Here is a 25,003-nt window from a genome sequence, read left to right on the forward strand (position 1 = left end):
AAATAATAAGCTCATTTTCAGTATCAAAGTTTTGATTAGCCTTTTGGAATTCCGTTGTAGTGGTAACTAATTTATTGTCTTTTGAGAATTTGTTTTCGATAATTATCATGCTGCAGATGAAAAATTTAACTATGAACGCTTGGTTTTAATTCGGTGAGGATTATATCCTCATGGAATTAACTTTGCTTCGGTGAGGATATAATTCTGTTGGTTTTAATTCCAAGTAAGTTTTTTATTTTTTGCTAAATTGTGCAATAAAAATTCATAGGAAACTAAAATGAATACTTGATATAGACGATTTTGCCTTCCTATCGTTGTAGTTTATTTCAATTTCACCATCAAAGTAAAATTCAAACTTGTAAATTTGAACTGTTGTTTGTGAACTCCTTTTTTCATCTGATATGCCCTCCTATGGTATATATAAGAGCCACTAAAACTTGGGGTTTTTAGTATAAGACATACATCTAGCTGCAAATGGTGACATTTTTAGTTTTTTTTTTTGAAAAATAAAATTGCAATATATTATTTGATAAAAGCAACAATAGAGTCGGGGAGGGACAGAGTCCAATACAGCGAGTCAGCCCGACTATAGGCTACTGAAACAAGAGTATGAGCATGTAAATTTAAAGCTCTAAAGCTAACAAAATAATGAGATAACCTAGTTAAAGTAGCCTTACATTGGTCCACAGGGACTCCAGCATAAGACAAAATGGACGGATAGGAGACCAATAAACTACTACGTAACTCAGAACAATCAGTAAACAAATGCACAGATAAAATGTTCCGATCCTTGAGCCATAAGAGCACTTTTTTGCAAGCCAATGATTCCGCTATGAGAGTGGAATAACAATCCACGAGTGGGCCATTGCATGCCACAAGGAAACTTCCGTCGTGAGCGAGGAGGACTGCCCCGAACGTCGCCTTGCCAGTCGCCAGCTTGAAACCCGCGTCGAAGAAGCATTTTGGATGAGGGGAGTGTCGGAAGGGGAAAACAAAAGCAGAAACCATACTTCTGATATGCAATGGTTTTGATGTTGAAGCTAAGTCGAGTGTCGGACTGATAACACTGGTGTCTTCACCATTTATTAAGTGCTATTGAATAGATTAATTATAGGGAAAATTGTAAAAAATGCCCCTCTATAATATGTCAATTATCAATGTCACCCCTGAATTATGAGCGATGTAAATGTGGCCCCTCAATTATCAAAATGGTGTTCATATAGCCCCTCCCGTAATGGACCTGTGGTTCCCAGTTAGTGTACACCGTTAAGTCGGGGTAAATATGTAATTTAGTTATTTTTTCCTTTTTCCTTTTTATATTATCCCTTTGTTTTTTCCTTTTTCTTTTTCGGCCTCAACAAACAACAGTCCGGCGGTGAGCAGCCCACAGTCGCCGTCGTAGCTCCCCACACTGCCCACAGCCGCCATAGCCACAGCTCGACACTGCTCCGCCGGAAGCTTACCACAACTGCCATCGTCTCAGTTCCACGTTGTCTTGCCGGGATAGTACAACGTCACCGGAGTTCCACCTTGGTTGGTTGTTGTCGCTGCTCTGTCGGAAATAGGGGAAGAGGGAGCTGTTAACCGGGAAATAATGCCCTCGTCGAACGAGAGGGAGGGAGGCTCTGTCGCGCTGCCTCGTCTTGTTCACGTTGGAAGAAGACGAACCAAAGTCCGAGCTTCATGTCGCCGTAGCTGCCATTCACGCTGGAAATAGAGAACGTCGTTGGACTTTGCCGCTGTCCATCGCTAGTACTTCGAATCGAGGGAGGGTCTCGCCGGAGCTCGTCCGTCGCCGCCGCTACTGGACACCACCAATTGAGTCCACCTCCATTGCTGCTCGTCTTCGGACTGTTGTATGTTGAGGCCGAGAAAGAAAAGGGAAAAAAAAAACAAAGGGAAACTATATAAAAAGGAAAAGGAAAAAACAACTAAATTACATATTTACCCTGACTTAACAGTATGCACTAATGGGGAACCACATGTCCGTTATGGGAGGGGCTATATGTGCACCGTTTTGATAATTGAGGGGCAACATTTACACCACTCATAATTCAGGAGTAACAATGATAATTGTCATATTATAGAGGGGCATTTTTTACAAATTTTTATTAATTATATGCTTCCAATGCTTTACTTTAGTGCTTGTATTGTCCTTTATTTTCCCTCTTCTTTTATCTTTTTTTCTTAGGGCTCGTTTGGTTCGTGGAAAATATTTTAAGGGAAGTGGAATTGAAATTCTATGGAAAAATAATTACTAGGAAGATGAATTTCATTATTCGGTTGGTGAAAAAAGAATTACTGAGAATACTAATTCTATTGTTTGGTTAGATTTGGAATTGTAAGTAATAACGAGTATAAAGACCTACTAGTATTTGTCCCGTGCGATGCACGAAAAATATGTTATAAAAATATACTCTATATGAGGTTTATTCATATATAAAATTTTTGTTATTTAATAATTATCACCCGCGCGATGCACGGGGAAAAATTATGTTATTAATTTATTATAAATATAAAATAAATAAATAAATAAATAAAAATATTTTAAATTGTTTAATATAATAATATTTTTGTGCTTCCATTGGTCAAGTATTTATTATTTTTATAGAATACAAAATTACAATTACAATTAAAATTATAATTATAATTATAATTATAATTTTATATGGTTAATATAATCTCTAATTATGTACATATTCAAATAAACTTATAGAGAGAATTTACATAATTACATTGATTTATTCTTAATTGTATTTCATCTATATTATAATTTTCACAATACGAATAATAACTAAGATAATTACATTTAGAAAGCAAATTTCAAATTTTGTATGAGTAAATTTAAACTCTAATTGAACACATTTTTTTTTATATGATTATGTAACATATTCTTTATGCACATGTCATTCCATAAACCCAAATGTCATTCTATAAGCCCAAGACCACTTTTTGTGGAGATAATTTAAATGTATTTTTTTTCTTTTAAAAGTCCTAAGTTTAGAAATCCAGAAAAACATTAAAGACCCATACGCTATATACATTTATATATATTTAAATTTTTATTTATGGCTCAAATGATTTTTTTTTTTTATTCTGAGGTCCAATAATTGACCCACGGCCCGCAGCATTTGCTTTCTTCATCCATTCTCGCTTCTGCCATTTCTTTGAAGCATTTGAGAGGGAGAAAAATGATATGTAGAGGCTTGCATTAATTGCACTGTTTCAGATATCGAATAAACTTTCATTTAATAACTCCATTAATTCAATAATGTAATCCCAAAAAGCACCATAAATAACAAAAGCATATCAAATAAAATTTTATTGTAAAGTCAGAGATTTAATTGATATTGCATCGTTTTATATTTTCTATTAATCGAGAATCGGAATCCTTAATCATAATATCATAACATTTAATAACTCCATTAATTCAATAAATGTAATCCTTTGTTATGGGCGAGAAAAAAATAGCTATTTTATTTTTCAAATGTTGTGCTTTTTTTTTTTTTTTTTTTTTTTTTATAGTAAATGATGCATGTTGGGGCTATTTTATATTTATAGCTAATAATAATAATAATAATGTTGGTAATTAATTGTAACATTAATCTTAACTATATAGTTTGGGAAGTAATATTAATTGTAACATTAATTACTTCCCAAACCATATAGCTTTATTATAGTTTAGATATGCCCCTACAAATTAATAAGAGTAATAATATAATTAAAGAAGAAAACAAGGGTAAAATAGGTAATCCATATCACTTTTTCTTCTCATCTCCCATGGAACACAAAATCATTGGTCCAACCAAGGATTTTGTTTTCCTAAAATTTGAGGAATTCACTTTCCAATGGAAAATGACTTCCATGAACCAAACACCAGAAAACAACATTTTCCTCCACTTTAAGGAAAATATTTTCCTTTGAAAAACATTTTCCATGAACCAAACATCCCCTTAGGGTGGGGTGTTTGAAACCAAACTCTTGACAAATTGAGGTCGGCGAAGCTCTCCGGTAGTTGGGCAGCAACCCTCTCCCTTGTTTTCGACGATGCGAACCAAATCCCCCTCCGGCGTGGCAGCGAACTCCGGAGTGCAGAAAATATGGCGGGCGACGGCTTTGGCGGACCTTCTCCTGACAGTGAACTGCAGCGGTGGTGCCGGCGGTGAACGATGGCGGTCTAGGCGGCCGTTTCTCCCCTTGTCGACATCGGTCGTGCAACGACGGAGTTAGTGCACCGACGGATTTGGGTTTCTCCCTCCGATGAAGGCTTCACAGTTTCTTCTTCTCCGGCGGGAAGTTTTTTTTTTTTTTTTTAAATAATATTTTTTTTGAAAGCTTAAATAATTATTTTTTAAAAAATAATTTAAATTTGAGATTACCTGTACATTAGAAACCTGCAAATTAGAAAAATTGATTGAAATTGGTTAGTTCAGGGATCTAATTGTAAATTTTTTAGGTTAAGTGACCTAATTGTATTATCGTGTGCAATTTGATGGCCTATACGACCCTTATTCCTATTTTAAATAGTATTATTAGTGGGAGTATTGCATCATCATGAATAGGTGTTTTGGTAGACAAAGTTTAATATTAAAAACTGTATTTTGTATATAATGTCCTTAATTACCAAATGTGAATTTATAGAGCTCGCCCTTGACGAAAATAATTATCTAACTTGAAAATTAAACTAGATGTCGAGATATATCTTGCTTCCAAAAAACTGAGTGAGACTATTGTTGTCACGTCGCCGGAGCACTAATACCTAGAAGGCACAAACACTTATCTTCTTATGCTACCATTTAAACCATGACCTTAAGAACATAGAAGTACTTCCAAAACTTCTATGAGTTCTATCACACTATTGAAAATGTACATTTGGACCATTGCCACAATCTAAAAATATCAAATTAAGACCTTCAATCTAATCTTAGAGAATTTATTTTATAAATATTATTATTGTGGACATTATTATATATATGATAGTAGTTGTAACTGAGAGAAGGTTACTACTTTTTATATGTATTCATTATTCTTCCAAAAGGTTGAACCCCAACCCTAAGGGCCCAACAGAGCATTTGGGAAGATGATTAATGACTCAATTGAACATGAACTGTGGCTAGACCGGTGCTCACTGCACACTAGGAGCCCCCATTGAACCATAGAGGCTAAACCGGTGCTCACTGCACACAAGGAGCCCCCCTCACTTTGAGAGGTCACTCCCACATTGCCGCTAGTGAGACTCGATCCCTGGTCATTCTTCCAAAGTTTCACCTCTATGACCAATTAAGCTACCCATGCGGGCTATATTCATTATTACCTTATATTTGATGATACCTTTGTATAAATATTCTGATTGATGAATGAGAATATTGGCCTTCGATCTCCACTCTCTGTATTCCTTCTTCCCCTTTAATATTTTCTTTAACAGTTGCGAAAATCTTCAAATACTTCTAGAATTTCTTCCCAATCTTAAAAAAAATTAATTTAAAGGGTTGCAATAATCTTAAAATGCTCCCACAGTTTCCTCCCCATCATGAAGAAATTTCGTTCAAAGGCCCCAAAAACCTAAAAATGATCCAACTCTCAAATTTTCCTCCCAATCTTAAAAAAATTAAGTTAAATGGTTGCAAAAACTATAATAAAATCATCTCAGAGCTTCCATAGAAAAAGAATAATACCAAACTTATCAAATTATACATGTTTGGAAGAGTTGGATTTCACAGGTTGCCAAAGGTTGAAGGATATTCACGGTTGGAAGAGTCTTCCTTTAAGGAGCATGAATTAAAGCTGTGTTAGTGTTACTCACATACATGCCTTGGCATCTTGCAATCTCTCCATCAATTTCATTTATTAATCAATATAATATTTCCTTATTTTTGTTAAGAATGGCAACTTGGTATATTTAATTCATCGGTGGCTATACTAAATTGTATGTAATGTCATTTATTAATCAATATAATATTTCCTTATTTTTGTTAAGAATGGCAACTTGGTATATTTAATTCATCGGTGGCTATACTAAATTGTATGTAATGTCATTTATTAATCAATATAATATTTCCTTATTTTTGTTAAGAATGGCAACTTGGTATACTTAATTCTTGAGTGGCTATACTAAATTGTTTGTGACATGGGATTATGGGAAGATAATATTATCAAAGACTTCGTTTGACCAAGTAATTTTATTAATATTGACATTTCTATCTTCCATATAAAATTAAATAACCATGTATTAAGTAATATTTTAATAGAATGTAATAGTTTAGTTGATCCATGGATTAAAACGGTAAATTTTTTGAAGTGTTATAGGTATATATTGTAATGGTAAAAAGTTTAGGACTAAAATAGCTAGTAAAGAGCAATTAAGAGACTGAAAATAATGTATTTTTTCCTATATTTAATTAATGGACGGCTATACTACATTACTTGCATGTCTTTTTTATCCTCTGCATGCTAACTATACAAATCAAAAAAGAATACTAGCCTTAATGGGCTTAGCTTAATGGATCAAGGATCACTCTGGAAGTCTTGTTCCAACAATTACAGGGCGTTTGGTTGGACGAGGGGAATTATGTGGGAAAGGAATTGTAATTCCATGGGAGTTGAATTACTGGGAATAAAGTGGGAATTTAAATTCCTGTGTTTGGTTGACAGAAATAGAATTACTGGGAATTTCAATTCCAATGTTTGGTATATATGGGAATTAAAAGGGAATATGTAGTATAAAGTCAAAAATGTTCATTATTGTTGTTAGACATTAATTTTAGGTTAAAAAAGGAAGAGGTAATTTTGACTCATCACTATCTTTTTTTCCTAGGAATTAAAATCCCATGGGGGGACATGGGATTATAATTCCATGAAAATGGGGGAATTGCAATTCCATGAAATTGCAATTCCCTCCAACCAAACTACGGAATTTAATGGTCTTTGGAATTAGGTGGGAATTAAGTGGGAAGGGAATTTAAAATCCTTCCAACCAAACGCCCTGTAAAGGGGGGGCTGGGAGACTCAAAGTCTAAAAAATTGATTAGGGTGATGAAGACTCATTGTTAGGGAAACCTAATGTATAAAAAAAAAATGCTACATTAATGTAGGATAATTACTTCTCTTTTTTTTTTTCAATAAAAAAAATGAGAAAATTGTATTTATGCACCTCACTTGTATGTCAATTATAAATGTCACTCCTTAATTCTGAGTGGTATAAATGTTGCTTTGAATTGTTTGAACGTGTATGTATAAGTTACTCATTCTATTTATTAATGTTGTCTGAATTGTTTGAACTTAAGGGAAAACATTTACAACAGGGATGAACAGTATATACAGATATTCAAACAATTCTGGGATAACATTTATACCACATAGAATTAAAATGTATATATAATTGGCTTATAAGCACTGTTGCAAAAATCGGTCTAGGCACCCCTAGACCGTGGCGATTTCCCCCCTAAGCGCCCGCCTAGGCGACCGGCCGCCTAGCGCCTACTCGACCGACTTGGCCAAGTAATTCCAATGCATATACTTCTTTTGATTAATGCTTATGCCTTTGTGATTTATGGGCTAAAGGTATCTAAGTAATCCAATCCAGGAGTTTGATTGTACCCCTTAGCTACCAGCCTTACCTTGTATCTTTCAATAGTTCCATCCGCTTTGTGTTCAATCTTGTACACCCATTTACACCCAATTGGTTGTTCAGAGGGTGGCAAGTCAGTAAGAACCCATGTATTATTGGCCTGCAATGCCTCAGTTTCTGCTTTCATAGCTTGCCTCCAACACTCAAATTGTATGGCCTCAAAATGTCTCATTATATGGAACGTTATGTTGTGAGCACGTGTCCACCTTGCAAGGTGGGCACGGTTTCATATCCATAATTTCTATACTGTAGATTCATACTTTCTATACTGTAGATCCATAATTTCTAACTGTAGATTCATAAACTTTATACTTTAGATTCATAATTTCTAAATCGTAGATTCATAATTTAAATACAGTAGATTCATAATTTCTATACAGTAGATTCATAATTTCTATACTGCAGATTCATAATATCTGTACTGTAGATTCATAATTTCTGTACAGTAAATTCATAATTTATAAACTGTATAGTTATCAAATTATGAACATATAGTTCTATGATTTGTGAAAACAGAGTTCAACAATTGGAATCTAAAGTATAAATTTTATTAATCTACAATATATAAATTATGGATTTACAGTATAGAAATTATGAATTTACCGTATAAAAATTATGGATATGAAAACGTGCGCACCTTGCAAGGTGCTCACAACATAATTTGCCCTCATTATATACAAGACTTTGGCTTCTTAGAACAAGTAAAGTTCATAGCAAAAATGTGATAACTAGGCGCTAGCTAGATTATTATAAGACATAATTATATTGCTGTCAATGTGAGGAGAAGTCCTATTACTTAGCTGAACATACTGACACTCATAATCAGCAAGATATGCAGGTCTTCTAATTTACCTGAATGTTTTTGGGGTGACTTGCATTTTGAAGAATTATACATTGGAATGAATTTTATGGAATTGTATTTTTGGTTGTGTTCAATCCAGCTCCATTACTCCTGCCACTTGATCGTGTTCAATCCAGCTCCATTACTCCTGCCACTTGATCGTGTTCAATCCAAGTACTTTTGTCATGATGAATTAGTGAGTTGGTGTTGGTTATTTTCCAAAAATATTATTTAGATTAAATTTTTGTATAATTTATTTCATTTAAATACTGTGTAGGAAGATCTAATTTGATAGGCTCATAGAGAAATTGTTAAGAAGAATTGAATTCGTAATGTTCTAGTACAAAAATCATTCTTCACCAACTTGATCACCTTTTTGGAGCTATTATTATTATTATTATTATTATTATTATTATTATGAGTAGGTGGATATTATTTTTGAGAAATATTAATTAGATGAAATATTTGTGCCGTAGGGTTGCATGTAGCGTTATAGCTCGGAAAATTCAGAAAAACCATCTCATCATCTTCTATATTGTTTTTGCTTACACAACCATAGAGATTGTTGTGTTAATTTGAGAGGTAGCACTTATAAACCAATTTCATCAAGTTAATGCTAATTAAATTAAAAATTAAAAATAAATATTATTTTAAAACTAACTAAAAAAATTCAAATATGTTATTTTTACTAATAATTTTTGAATTACCAAAAAGCTCCCTCTTTTGCACGCTTAACCCTCAATAATGTCCGTTTCTATATCTTTATTGGTGGGTGAAACTGGAGGATTATAAACAATACGATATACTACAAATTATTGTACGGCACTTTCTCTTTCTTGTCCGCTCCCTTAATATAATTTCCCCCAACCAACTTTTTCGGTGCGTCCAAAGTCATTTCTTGGTTTAGAGCGTAGCACTTATAAGCAAAGTTAATGACACTAATCGCATTCACTGAGACTCGAACCTATCACTTCTCACTTAGGAGAGCAACCGGATACTATTAGACCACAAGATTCTTGTTAAATTACTCTTTATTAATTAGTAGATTAAAGTGTTGGATTATTATCATATCATCCTTTATATAATAAAGCTATATGGTTTGGGAAATAATTAATGTTACAATTAATGCCACAACATCCTTTATTATTAAAAAAAAACACAACATTTAAAAAATAAAATAGCTATATATTATATAATCATATAAAAAATATACTTTTGAAAAATAAAATAGCTATATATTATATAATCATATAAAAAATGTGTTCAATTAGAGTTTAAATTTACACATACAAAATTTGAAATTTGCTTTCCAAATGTAATTATCTTAGTTATTATTTGTATTGTGAAAATTATAATATAGATGAAATACAATTAAGAATAAATCAATGTAATTATGTAAATTATCTCTATAAGTTTATTTAAATATGCACATAATTAGAGATTATATTAACCATACAAAATTTTAATTTTAATTGTAATTTTGTATTCTATAAAAATAATAAATACTTGACTAATGGAAGCTCAAAAATATTATTATATTAAATAATTAAAATATTTTAGTTTTTCTATTTTTTATTTATATTTATAATAACATAAATTTTTTTCGTGCATCGCGCGGGTGAATTACTAGTATATACGGAGTATATATATAGGCCCTATTTGATAAAAAAAATTGACCTATAGGCCAATTTTGGCTTATTTGACCACTATTAATTGTTTGATTTAGTTAAAATATCAATATAAGTCTTTGATTAATTAGCTTTTTGCAACTCCAAAATCTAAAATTCAAAAAGCTACTTCAAGCAACTTTTTCAATTAGCTTTTTCAAAAAAGAAATTATACCAAACAGCTATTAGCTAACAGCTAATTTACCAAACACTTTTCTACAACAGCCAATATTGGCCCTGTTTGGTAAAATGGCTGTTAGCTGATAGCTGTTTGCTATTAGCTGATTGTGTTAATTAGAGAGTATAAATAGTTGATAACATTAGCTGATTGTAAAAAAGTGTTTGGTAAATTAGCTGTTAGCTGATAGCTGTTTGGTATAATTTCTTTTCTCAAAAAGCTAATTGAAAAAGTTGCTAGGAGTAGCTTTTTTAATTTTAGCCTTTTGGAGTTGCAAAAAACTAATTAACCAAACATTTATATTGATATTTTAACTAAATCAAACAATTAATAGTGGTCAAATAAGCTAAAATTGGCCTATAGACCAATTTTTTACCAAACAGGGCCATTATCAACTAGTTATATCCTCTAATTAACACAATCAGCTAACAGCTAACAACCATTTACCAAGCAGGGCCATCGTAAAACACCTTCATGAGAGGTAGCTAGTTATTTACATATAGTCCAGAGAAGAGGATCGCTAAAAATTGGATGCCAAGGGTGAGTGGTATTTCTAACTTCCTGTGTCGGGTCCCCCTTATATATAAAAGGAAATTTCCAAGTAAATGATAAGAATTTCTTTCATCTTTCCATTAATTTTGTTATTTCTCTCTGGACTTCAAAAAGCTCAGTCAACCACCCAATCTCTGCCATATTTCCATTTCCTTTCGTTCTCACCTACTTTACCCATCTCGATCTCTATAAACTCAAGTCTTCCGTTTCACAGCTATCCATCTTCGATCACTCTAATTTTTCTAGCATTCCTTCTTTTACTCACTTTTCTGATCTGTCGTCTATCTATGGCAACACCTTCACTCGCTCCTGAATCCTTTCCTTGGGAATACGATGTGTTCTTGAGCTTCAGAGGTGAAGACACACGCAAAACTTTCACTGATCATCTTTATTTTGCGCTGCATCAAGCCGGAATCCGCACATTTAGAGACGAGGAGGAGCTCAGAAAGGGTGAATATCTTGCTCCTGAGCTTATGAGAGCAATCCAAACTTCAAGAATCGCTGTGATAGTCTTATCGAAAGATTACGCCTCCTCTAGGTGGTGTCTTGATGAATTGGTGGAAATTGTGGAGCTCAAGGAGAAGGAAAAACTTAAAGTTTTTCCTATTTTTTACGATGTTGATCCTTCCGAAGTGCGTAAACAAAGTGGGAGCTATGGCATGGCCTTGGCAAAGCACAAAGAGCGCTTTCACGGGAGTGATAAAGTACAGAAATGGAGAGATGCACTCATTAAAGTCGCCGATATGTCAGGATGGGATTTGCAAGGAGTCGCCAATGGGTATGGTCTTGCCCCATTTCTCATTATTAATTTGAATGGAGTAATTCTTATTTTATTTGTGATGAGTTATGCCCCATTGGATAAAACTTTTGATTATATATATGTCCTTCATTCAAACTTACATTGCATTGGACATATATATATATATATATATATATATATATATATATATATATATATATATATATATATGACGTTGCAAATAATTGAATATCTCATAAAAGAGCATAAATTCAAAGTTGCATATTAATAATATACTTCACACGCACGCATGCACACACATATATATGATTATTGAATTACAGAGACACTTAGAGATGGATTATATATTCATTTGCAAGTTTCATCATAATGCTTTCATTTTCTATATGAATACTGAAGATACGAATCCAAGTTCATCAATTCAATAATCAAGGAGGTCCAACGTATAGTAAGCCGTGTACCAATGTTTGTTGCCAAGCATGGAGTTGGACTTGATTCTCGTGTTGAGTGTGTCGTTCAGTTATTGCATGGAGAATCAAATGATGGTGTTCACATGGTTGGGATCTATGGTATGGGAGGTATTGGGAAAACAACTCTGGCCAAAGCTGTCTATAATAGACTTTTTGTATACTTTGAAAGCAGTTGCTTTCTTGAGATAGATTCAGCAATTTCAAGACAAGAAGATAATGGGATAAATCTTAAGGAAGTTGATACTCAGATCACAAAAATACAAAAACAGCTTTTTAAGAATCTTTTTAATGAGGAGATTGACATTGACAGTATAGATAAAGGAATCATGTTGATGAAAAGGCGACTTCAAGCAAAAAAATGTCTCATAGTCATTGATAATTTGGAGCATAGAAATCAATTCAACAAATTATGTGGAGGACGAGATTGGTTTGGTGGAGGAAGTAGACTTATTTTAACCACAAGAGACGCACATGTTTTTAAAGAGTTGAATGTGGATGAACTTTATGAAGTTAAAGTATTGAACCATGAGGAGTCTTTGCAGCTGTTTAGCCTACATGCATTTGGAGAGCCTAGGTTGATAAGAGAAGATTATAATGAGCTTCTAGATGGCATAGTTGCTTATTGTGATGGACTTCCATTAGCTCTTGAAGTTTTAGGGGCTTATCTGTGTCATAAATCAAAAAAGGAGTGGATTAGTGCTTTAGAAAAAATGAAAGGAATTCCTCATTATGACATTCAAGCTAAACTTAAGATTAGTTATGATGGGCTTCCAGATGATCATATAAAATCTCTTTTTCTTGATCTTGTTTGTTTCTCTGGTGGAGTTTCTAAGGAGAAAATTGATAACATGGGGTATTTCTCAGACATTGAAGTTCAAGACTTGGTTGACAAATGCTTGATCAATTGTGAGCGGTCTTTGATTAGTATGCATAGCTTAATTCGAGAGATGGGGAGAGAAATTATTCGTTCAGAGTCACCCAACAATCCTAGTGAGCGTAGTCGATTGTGGTGTCCTAATGATATCCATGATGTGCTTATAGGGGAAAAGGTAATGATTTTTAAATTTATCTCATTCTCAAATATTATGCATAAATCTTATATCAACTAATGTTACTATTTCACATCAAAAGGTAATGATTTTTAGTATAGTACAACTCTAAAAGCACAGTATACAAAATGATTAGCATTAAAAACATGAACATATATGACAACAGAAATTTCACGTTTATTGACAAAAAAAGTTGTCACAAATATTATAAAAAAGAGTGACCAATAACTATTTATCACAAAAAGTACCAAAATTTGTGTCCATAACATATTTTGTCACAATTACACTCGTTCCTGTCATAATTATAATGCCGCCTATATGCACATACTTTTAGTGACAACTTAGGTTACGACACTATAATTCTAGTAATAGTGACAACTTATTTGTAACAAATACTTAGTTGACACAATTAACATACTAGTCGTGACACCAAAAAAAGTTATCACAATTATCACAAACAATAGTGACAAACTATTTTTTGGTCACAAAAAAGGTATTATATATTTGTGACTAAATTATGGAGTGTCACGAAGATTTGTCACTAAATGTCTTAATTCTTGTAGTGATAAATGGGGGATATAACTTTGATTGAGACTTATTATGTTTTTAGATAATAACTATTTATTTACCACAGATTATCTTCCTGATAATTTCTTATGGAATTAACATGACACGAACTAATGATTTTCTATTATTTACCGAGCCTCAATGCATAAATATGTTAGATTTTCTAAATTTTGTGTGCTGCGAATTTTTCTCATCATTAATAGTCCAAATTCTACTAAAGGTCATCTAAGTTTGAGGCACTACCAACTTTGGCCCTCAACTTACAAGCGTACTAAGTAGCTTTAGAGAAATTGGGGAACTTATTATGGTAGGCTTGTAAGTTGAAGACCAAAGCTGGTAGCATCTCAAAGTCAGAGGACTATTATTGCCTTATTGGTAGTTTTAGAGAACTAGAGGACTTATTATTGTAGACTTGTAAGTTGAGGATCAAAGCTAGTAATACCTCAAACTCGAAATACACTTAGTGAAATTTAATCTAAAGAATATAAATCATATTTCGCTAGCTAAAACCCTCTAAAGATTTTAAATTTTTTATACACGAACTAAATTGTTGTTCTCTTAAAATAATCATTTATCGAATTGTTGCCTATGTGTTGGTTTAACTAATTTTGCTTTTTGTGTAGGATACAAGAAAGATTGAGGTGATTGTATTCAACTACTCTCCTATGAAAAATGTGAAGTACAATACAAAAGCATTTAAGAACATGGAGAATTTAAGAATTCTTGAAATTGATGAAGTCCATCTTGATGGAAATTTCAAACATCTATCCAGTTCCAAGGCGCTTAGATGTTTGCGATGGAACCATTGCCCTTTGAAATCTATAGATATTCCATCAGGTGGTTTTTTTGAGAAGCTTGTGAGTCTGGAAATGGGGAATAGCAACATTAAAGAATTTAAAGCCCCTCTAAAGGTAATTCGATAATATTTTATTTTTATCTATAACTCATTGTTATAGCAAAATAGTTAGATAAAGATAATAAATTATAATTTAATATATGTTTTTAATTTCTGTTGTTTTTTGTTTATTGAATTGATCAAAACAGTATATTCCTTGTCTCAAGTCTTTGGATTTCTCTTACTGCAAACATCTCACAAGGACTCCAAACTTTAGTGGCTGTCAAAATCTCAGTAAGTTATCATTTATGGGATGCTCAAGTTTGTTAAAGGTGCATTCTTCCATCGGAGAATTGGGGAAATTAGTTTCTTTAAATTTTGATCTTTGTGAAAAGTTAAAGAAACTTCCAAAGAACGTCAGCCATTTGCGGTCACTGCAAGATCTTTATATGTCCGGTTCGTTAGAACTTAAAACATCCCCGGAAATTTTTGGAAATTTAACCTCATTACAAAGTCTATGTCTTGGACTTACCAGTACTTATGGGGTGCTCTCCAACCTGTCTCATTTGTTCAACCTTAAATCAATTCTGTTGAATTTCTGCAAGAACCAAGAAGTACTCCAACAACTTCCTCACACTGTTGAACTGGTCCAATTGTATCATTGTGACAATGTAAAAATGATCCAAGAGCTTCCACTTAACCTTAGAGTTATTTCTTTAGATAGTTGCAAAAGTCTTAAAATGCTTCCGAATCTTCCTCCAAATCTTGAGCATATTACTTTAAATGGCTGTGAAAATCTTGAAATGCTCCCAAAACTCCCTCTCAATCTTAAGACAATTAATTTATCTAGTTGCAAAAACCTTAAAATGCTCACAGAATTTCCTCCCAATCTTTGGAAAATTGTTTTAGGTGGTTGTGAAAAGTTTGAAATGCTTCCAGAACTTCCTCCAAATCTTTCTGAAATTAGGTTAGATGGTTGGAAAAACTTAAAAATGCTCCCAAAACTTCCTCCCAATGTTACTGAAATCTACTTAGATGATTGCCAAAACCTGAAATTGCTCCCAGAACTTCCTCCAAAACTTCAAGATCTTAGTGTTCAAAATTGTGAGTTGATTGAAAAAGTATCAGACTTATCAAATTGTACGGGGTTGTGTCATTTGCATCTCATCAATTGCAAAAAGTTGAAGGAGTTTAAAGGTTGGGAGAATCTTCATTCCATAAGGACAATAGTGTTTGGAGATGTTCCTCATACTGATTTCTCAGAACGCATTAAGGAGGTACATATGTTTTTCCAGCTCTTCAATTTGAGTCATCTATTATATTAATTAATTATTGACAAAATTTTAGTGCTATGTAATTCTTACTATTGTCTCATATGTTTGATTTCCTTTCACAGGTTTTAAAACACTCCATGAATTCCAATGGTCTTCTTGCTTGTAATGAAATTCCTGGTCGGATTAGATGTCAGAAAGAAATATCATTTGAATATCCATCATCCAATTTGAAGAATCATACATTGGAATTTTATGGATTTGTTTTTTTAGTTGTGTTCAATCCGGCTCCACTACTCCCACCACTTTATTGTCATTATGAAATCATAATTGAAAAGCATGATTCCAAAGATTTCCCACAAACATGGTATAATTATCATGGGATCCAATTAGAAGTTGAAGGAATTTCATTTTTACATGTCATTACACTTAATGATCTTTACGATTATGCGTATGGAGGTATAAAAGCCGGAGAAGTCATCAAAGCTACACCTATAACTGAAGTTTATAAAGGATTCTACAGAGATAGGATTAGGTCATTAGGTGAAGCAAGTTTGATGAAGAAAATAAGAGTTGCAAGTGTGGTGAAGAAATTTGAAGTTGAAGCATTGTACAGAGATAAAGATGGCTCCCTACAACTTCTACCCCTCACTAAAGTTTGTTAGAACACTGAAGAAGAAGAAGAATTCCTGGGTGTCATATCAATGAGGTATTAACTCTATTTTTGAACAAATTGGGTTCTGTTAGATGTTCAAGCCATGGTAGGGAATTTGCTTGGTTGGGCTATGTTAATTAGTTTAATAGCTTTATGACTTTGTGTTGTCTAAAGTGGTAGAATAACTTCTCTTTTTTAACAAATTGGATTCTGATATGTTAGATGTTTAAGCCGTGGTAGGGAATTTGCTTGGTTGGACTATGTTCAACCCCAGAATTTAGAAATTTGTACATATATGAAGATTTTATATTTTGATTTCTTGTAAGGTGTTCCAATGTTGCTGTTAACTTTAGCTAATAATGCTCTAATTAGTAGAAATATTAATATTAAGTTATGATAAGTAGTAAAAACAACTCAAAGTGGTTGTGTTTTGCATTGGGCGTATATGAGCAATTAGTGTAAATTCTTATCTTTTTTTTCATACTTTCATGCTACAGGTCTTAACATTGTTCGCAGGGGCTCCCCTTGAGAAGCAAGTTGTAGTAGTTTGTTCGAATTTGGTAGGCATCCTTACACTGCCTTTTAATAAGATGAATCATACAGTTGAAGAAGTTTTTTTTTTTTTTTTCTTTTTTAATGCCTTCGCGTATTGTGGAAATTCATTTCATGATTTTCATCTATTATGTAATCCTTTCAAAATCTATTGTGTTATTCACATTCTCTTCTACTTAAACGGAAAATGTAGGGCGTATTATCTGCTTGCAATATGGCCATTACAGATGGAGGCTTGTGATTCGGAAGCTGGAATTGAGCTTTTGGGATATTATGTGCAACTTGTAAATGTATGTCTGTAGGGCAATCTAGAAATTGAGATAACTAACTCCTGTATAGCAAAACTGATTTCTGGTCTTGTAATGGTGAGATATAGCAATTTTTCAATTAATCTTCTATATTGAGTGATACTCCAAAGCACTTCCGTTGTCTTTGCTTAGCTTGATAGAGGCAGGGCAACATGGGGGGTTTTGGCAGGTTTGCAATGTAAAACAACATGTGATGCCAAGTAATTCCAATGCATACTTCATTTGATTAATGCTTATGCCTTTGTGATTTCTGGGCTAAAGGTATCCAAGTAATCCAATATGGGAATTTGAATGTATCCCTTAGCTATCAGCCTTGCCTTGTATTTTTCAATAGTTCCATCCGCTTTGTGTTTAATCTTGTACACCCAATTGATTGTTCCGAGGGTGGCAAGTCAGTTAGAACCCATGTATTATTGGCCTTCAAGCTAGGCCTCAATTTCTGCTTTCATGACTTTGGTTCCTTAGAACAAGTAATGTTCATAGCAAAAATGTGATAACTAGGCGCTAGCTAGATTATTATAAGACATAATTATATTGCTGTCAAGCTGTGAGGAGAAGTCCTATTACTTAGCTGAACATTCTGACACTCATAATCAGCAAGATATGCAAATACTTTTGTCATGATGAATTAGTGAATAGGTGTTGGTTATTTTTCAAAAATGTTGTTTAGATTAAATTTTTGTATAATTTATTTCATTTAAATATTGTGTAGGAAGATCCAATTTGATAGCTAGGCTCGACAGAGAAATTGTTAAGAAGAATTGAATTCATGATGTTCTAGTACAAAAATCATTCTTCACCAACTTGATCAATCTTCTTTTCGGAGCTATTATTATTCTTATTTTTGTTATAATGAGTAGGTGGATATTATTTTTTAGAAATATTAATTAGATGAAATATTTGGGCCCTACTGTAGGGTTGCATGTAGCGCTATAGTTCGGAAAATTCAGAAAAACCATCTCATCATCTTCTACATTGTTTTTTGCTTACACAACTATAGAGATTGTTGTGTTAATTTTAGAGGGTAGCACTTATAAACAAATTCCATCAAGTTAATGCTAATTAAATTAAAAATTAAAAATAAATATTATTTTAGAATTAACTAAAAAATAATTCAAATAAAATAAGCAAAGGAGAACATTGTACATTAATATTGTCTAATAACTTTTGTCAAGTTTCTTATGTTGTTTTAGTATTTCTTGTGTAGTGCTTTAAAAAAAATGTACATGAAAATTTTCAAATTGAATTAGGTGTGAGGAATAAGGAGCATAAATATGTTTCTGGCAATATGTTATTTTACTAACTGTTTTTTTCTTTATAATTCATTTACTTTAATTTGTAGTATACATAGCTAGGGTAAAATGAGAGAATTGAATTTGCAAAATGTACTTTGTTAATACTAAATTTTATTTTTGATCAATAAAATACACAATACAAGTGCATTAAATATTTTCTTTTCAAAGGTTGACACACAAGTTATGGGTCTATAGTTGAGCCTCTATATATACATCAAATTATCAATATAATGTCCAAAATTGTGTTGTCTGTCTCTCTTATTTTTCACGTCATTTTTCTTTATATTTTTCTTTCCTCTATTTTTTTTTTTTTTAAGTTAATCATCCATTACAGAATTTGTAAGACACTTGGCTTACCATCAATAATTTCCTTCCCAACAAATTTATCAATTGGGGATGAAAATGTGGGACTATTATAATATCATATACTACAAGATTTCTATCAGAGCTAACTAATATATATATATATATATATATATATATATATATATATATATATATATATATATATATATGTATATATATTCTGGTAACTTTTTTTTTTTGGTTCCAATGTTCAAGATGAAAAGTAGGAATGGGCAAGAATAATGCGTCTAATATTTTATTATTTTATTAAAAAATGAATTTTGATACTGGAATTGGAACAAGTAGATAATTAAATAAACGTAATAATTAATTTTAATTAGAGTATGGTTGAGAGAAAGGGTTTCATTATCTTTAATCAAACAATAAGGAATTGATCGGTATTGTGTGTTCCTAATGCACAGCAGAATGAAATTCCTTCATTGTGTTCCTTAGCTTTCCTCTTTCCCTTTGTCATTCATCTCTAGACTTCACTTAGCTGAGTCTTCCACTCAATCTTTACGAGATTTTCCTCCTCATTTTCAATTGTTGTCTTTTCTGTTTAGAATTTTGTTTTTTATAATAAATCTTCCGTGAATATTACCGATTCCCTTTTTCTGCCATATTTGTTGTGATTATTCTTGTTGTAAAAATATAACGATTATAATGAAATGTTGATACAAGTTATTTAGTTTAGCGTTTATGTATATTTACTTTTGTAGTTTTGTTTTTATGAATATTTTGAAGAGAATATTTATTACAGTGTTGGGTTTATGAACATATTGAATGTGACTATAGTTTATGAACATTGATCTTTGACTTTATGATCATTTTGTCCTCATTAATTTTTCTTAATTATTATTATTATTATTATTATTATTATTATTATTGTTGTTGTTGTTGTTGTTGTGTAGGGGTATATTGGTTTATAATCATTATTCCTCACTAATTTTTCTTAATTATTATTATAGTTGTTGTTGTTGTGTAGAGGTATATTGGTTTATAATCATTATTCCATACAATCTCAAACCTAACTACACAACGGAATCAATATTTTCAGTAATTTATTTTTCATAAATTTCAATTCCATTTCACCTCAAATATTTTATGGGAACCAAAAGTGCCGAATCATTTTTTCTATTCATAATGTTATCATTACTATCATCTGATCATAAAATTACAGTTATCAAATAAAATAAAATGTGCATACAGCAACTTTCCCATTTTTGGGTGTAAAGACAATGGCAGAGTGAAGCTAAGTGTAGTGCTTCATTTAAGATAAAAATAAGACAAAATTATGGTCCTGCCATAAAAAAGAATTTGATTATCATATTTTTCACAGAAAATTCATGCACAAACTGTTATGTACTTATGTAGTTATGTACAGGAGAAACTATTTGTAGATGCCCTTTCAGTAAAATTCCACAGCCATAAAACTGCAAGAGCCACATGGCTAATGGTATATCTTTGCTCACCACGCTTAAACATTAAGTATTCAGATTCAATGATAAAGTCAAAGAACACTGCACACACTGCCCATCATAAATCTGCATCAATTTGGAATCCAGAACATCACTGCCAGAAGTAACAGCTATTACCATTTATTCCAATCTGCTGCATTTACATTGATGAACATAGGCTGTGGTCAGGAGACCGGAACTGGTTTCAGACTTGAGTGCTCGTAAGACATCTCCACTGTCCCACGCAAGGTCCCTTGTTTAACAGAGTTAGCAAGCCCGCATTGTTGCCAGACAACCCAAACATTTGCCTACACAACAACATTGGTTACAAAGGCAGGACTCAGGAGCACAAAGGATTGTAACAATGCACTTTGATTAGTGTTGCAAAAATCGCGCCTAGGCGCTAGGCGGTTGGCCTCCTAGGCGCTCTAGGTGCCCACCTAGGTGTTCTAGGCACTCTAGGCGCCCTAGGCAGTCCCCAGGCGCCTAGCGATTTTTTCAACATTGACTTTGATATGAGAAAAATAATGATTCACTTGCCATGTCCAAAACCCCATGTTACATGAGTATTTTTTTCATGTCAAAGAGATGTAGAGATGTACTCACTTGCATCTACTTGTTTTCCTTCTCCATGTGACTAAGGACTCGGCCCACTGGACATAATAAATTAAAGAAACAATCAGCTGAGATGTAAGGGTATATCGGACCAGATGCCAGATAACAAAAAGCAAGACAAGCGAAAAGAGCCTTATTTCACATGTCAATTCCACACAAGTCTTGTATTATCCTATGTCCTTGACAATTGACATGAAGCTCCATCAAAGGATGGGAGCAGAGGCAATGGTGGGAATCTTCACAAAGCAATAATCCTAAAATTAATTAAGGCCCATAACTAGCAATGCTGATTTCTTTCATAAGAGGGCAGAGTTTCTTGTTAGTCAGAACTCAATCTTTTAACAGGATCTAATAGTCCTACTTTTTCATCAATTTATCCCCTTTTAATGCTTAAAATGAAACGGGGACATCTAGAATCAATGAACAAGTACCACAAAAAACTCTGCATCATGAAAATGTAAAAATGGATATAACAAATACATTTTATGGCATATCTATTATAACTACATTACCGTGGACATTGACGTAAATGAAGTGGGCCCAGCAGCATATGGCTTCCTCAAACGTGTTTCCATTGCTGGTGTCATGTCTTTGCACAACTGCTGGGCAATCTCCTTCAGCAATACCAGCTGTGCTTTATCAGTCCGCATTGATACAATTTCCTGTCTCATTGACTCCCTATCGGCCTCAAGTGCTTGAAGTCTCATAAAAAGCTTCTTGACATCAGGATCTTCCATATTTGTATAATTTGATGATTCCGTTGGGGATGTAACGAAATCAACACCCACTCCAATAGTTGCCTTGGCATTTGCAGCATCATTGTGCGATACACTTTGATGAATGGAGTCAATCGTGTAAACTCTGTCACTCGTGTCATCTTCAACATCTGATGCATTATCCGCTTTCCTCACATTTGAAAACTCATACACCTGTGGAAGTTCTGTCCTCCTAGAACTTCCACCAAATTTTGGAGACTCTGTTATGATATTAGAATCCATTTCATTATTTGTAGGGAAGAAGGTACCTGAACTATCTGTTGGCGACTCACTCATATGAGGAGATTGATCAACTATCACTTTTTCAAGGACATTGTTCTTATACGATTCTCCATCGGGTTGACTGAACCTAGGACTCCTCTCCAACTGGTTGATCCTACACTCCAAGTCTTGCAAATGATCCTGTGAATGTGGTGTCTCCCCAAATGCATATTTCTCAACATCCACAATCTCATTTTCAACCTCAGAGCAAACTTGATTCTCATTCAAGCATTTGAGCGGGGGATAGTCGCATAAAGGAAGTTCAAATTGTTCATCCGAAATCTCAGCCATGCTATTATTCTCACTCAAATGACCCCTTTTTTCACCCTCTCCATCAGCTTCAGATTCTGTGAACCCATAACTCAGCATTCTGTGTTTGTACATTTGCACCTCACACGTCAAAGATTGCATTGTTTGCTCCCTCTTAAACACCAAGTCCTCCAAGGCCTCCATCTCCTGTTGGTCATGTGCTGCTCTTTCCTCTGTAAATCTTTTAAATTGCGTAAATTCCATCTGAATCTCTGCTTTTTCGCTTTGCAACCTCAGGATCATTGACATTGCCTCATCAGCCGCTGTTGAGGAGGCATTTCTCTCCTTATCCAACTCAATACGTAAATCCAGGATCATCTGCTGCTGGTTGCTGACCATTTCACGAAGGGCAGCACATTCATTTTCAATATCAATACGTGCCGTCTGAGGTAAGATTAATCCTGGAATAGTAAAAGCAGTGCCATCGAATTCTTGGTACTTGCGTTTCATGTTGCGGGACCAAGTACCAGAAAAGGATTCATTCATCATGGAACAGCTGCAACCACAATCACAGCATTTGGCCAGCCTCTCTGACATTGGGGACGCACTTTCGAAATCCATAGATCAATGCACATTCACCAAACCCTAAATCCACAATTAATCTAACACCAAAGAAAATAGTATTTTTTTTTTATTTTTAAAATCAACCTAATAAATTCCTGTACAACATAGCTCCAATCCCTTCCTCTTCAATTGTAAACCAATACATATCCCTCACCTAATTCGCCAAATCTCCCTATCCTCAATCACAATATACACACAGAATAAAATTCCTGCAAAATGCCATCAAAACCTATGAATTCATACCCAAATCAATGCTAAATTCCACAGGCAGCCAATTCATCATACAATATAAAACAATATAACAATGTTCGTATACTATACCTGGAGGACGATGAGCAGGGAGCTAAGAAATGGAGGCGGTGAAATTTTCCCGGAAAACAAAAACGTGGACCAAATTTTCTCCGGGGAACCGGAAATTTCAGAAAAGCGAGGGAAAACAGAGAGGGAAGGGTGGAGAAAGGGAATTAAAAAAGAAGCTTGTGCTGAGAAAAGATATGTGAATAATATGATCTTCAAACCCTAGATTTTGTTTAATTGCTTAGTTTTTCGTGAATTAATGGCGGATTTTTTTTGTTTATTTATTTATTTTTTTAATTATTATTTTCCTTCTCTGGCTGGCTGCTGTACAACATGGTCAAAGGATGAGCGGTTTTGGTTTGAAACCGGAGATTTTTCGGAAGTATATACGGACTGTAATTTTGGCATCTGGCAGTGCAGTGGTTTTGGAATCTTCCCCGAACATTTCGCTTATAATTTTCCCGCAAATTTTACACTTTGGCATAATAATTTCGATCCATTTCAAACTTATATGTTACCATAAATTTTTTTATAAATTCACATAAACAACTCGATTTTTAACTTTTAATTAGTTAAATTTTATCTAAACTAGTATTTGTCCCGTGCGATGCACGGTATAAAATTTAAGTATCTTTTATCTAGAAATTGTTCACACTCCACATAAAACATCATATAATATGTCTATATATTTTGTGCTCTGTATTTTGTATGGTAAATGTTTTTTTCTTTTCTGGCTGAATACATTTTAGATTTTTTCTTGAAAATTAATTTAAAATATTATATAAATACATACTGTTCATTATTAATAATATAAACTATATTATTATGGAGTAAGATTGAAATGATGGTAGACTAAGCACCTGAATTAGTGATATGGCCTTCCTCTTGCTTTTTATGATTGTGGATTCTTTTAGTGCAACACAGCTCTCTGAAGTGCAATCTTTGAAGGTGAAAGTGTATTCATCCTCTTCTTGGACGCTTACCCAACATGCCCAATACAGCTTCACCATGTTGCCCTGCAAAGCTTCTTTGAAAGCTCAACAAACGACAGACAGGTACTGCTGTCCTGCACAGCTTAGTTCGCCACACCATTTCAGCCTTTTTTTACTTAATCGTGAAGATGTATTTATAGTGCTGTATGTTTGTAGAATATAATCATATGTATATGCAAATTAATTTTAAAATTAATGTTTAGTCTTGAAGATTGCAATAATTGTCTTCCATTTAAATTTATTTTGCATTCTCAATGTTATTGAATGTCTTAAATGTGATATTAAAGAACAATTCTGATATGCAAGCAACTTTTCATATGTCAAGACATTAAAATTAAATGTGATTAATAATTCGAATTTCCTAAGACATTTAAAACTCATTGTGATTAATAATTCAGGTTATACCATGGAACGATGTCGTTTGATTTAGGCGGGATTGCGGGAAAATGACATGGCAAAAATATTTTGCTATTATATAGAGTAAGATAAGATGACTAGGCATTTTATACCCGTAAAAATTCATGCTATTACCGGGTGGCTGATTGCATAATTTATCATGTATATTTAATTATTTATAATTACTTTGAAAACAAAATCACGTGAGTTTATGATTAATCTGTAATCATTAAGTTAAAGAAAAAAAACTAATATTAAAATATGATAACAAATAATAATAATAATTTAGTTCAAATTATATTTACACTACTTTAAACGAATTATACTTATATACTTAAAAAAATATTTTAAAACGAACTAATTT

The 25,003-nt window shown here is 33.1% G+C and overlaps 2 protein-coding genes across 3 annotated transcripts; one reads left to right on the plus strand and one right to left on the minus strand.

Moving 5' to 3' along the window:
* Positions 1-10,980: 10,980 nt before the first annotated feature.
* On the plus strand, positions 10,981-17,107 carry LOC109150442 (TMV resistance protein N-like). Its single transcript, XM_019298355.1, has 6 exons — positions 10,981-11,643; positions 12,025-13,144; positions 14,335-14,622; positions 14,756-15,823; positions 15,943-16,526; positions 16,970-17,107. Exons 1-5 carry the CDS (start codon positions 11,153-11,155, stop codon positions 16,480-16,482), a joined length of 3,507 nt encoding a protein of 1,168 aa, XP_019153900.1. The 5' UTR covers positions 10,981-11,152; the 3' UTR covers positions 16,483-16,526; positions 16,970-17,107.
* A 3,151-nt stretch (positions 17,108-20,258) lies between these two features.
* On the minus strand, positions 20,259-23,656 carry LOC109150498 (myosin-binding protein 7-like). Of its 2 annotated transcripts, none has more exons than XM_019298423.1 (4): positions 23,276-23,653; positions 21,557-23,163; positions 21,036-21,082; positions 20,259-20,737 (listed from the first exon to the last, which is right to left on the minus strand). In XM_019298423.1, exons 2-4 carry the CDS (start codon positions 22,949-22,951, stop codon positions 20,635-20,637), a joined length of 1,545 nt encoding a protein of 514 aa, XP_019153968.1. In that variant the 5' UTR covers positions 22,952-23,163; positions 23,276-23,653; the 3' UTR covers positions 20,259-20,634. The 2 variants fall into 2 exon arrangements, with proteins under 2 accessions (XP_019153968.1, XP_019153976.1); XM_019298431.1 differs by having other exon boundaries at positions 20,395-20,737; positions 21,557-22,992; positions 23,276-23,656.
* Positions 23,657-25,003: the final 1,347 nt, after the last annotated feature.

Source organism: Ipomoea nil, unplaced genomic scaffold (assembly GCF_001879475.1).
Source record: "Ipomoea nil cultivar Tokyo-kokei standard unplaced genomic scaffold, Asagao_1.1 scaffold0268, whole genome shotgun sequence".
NCBI lineage: Eukaryota > Viridiplantae > Streptophyta > Magnoliopsida > Solanales > Convolvulaceae > Ipomoea > Ipomoea nil.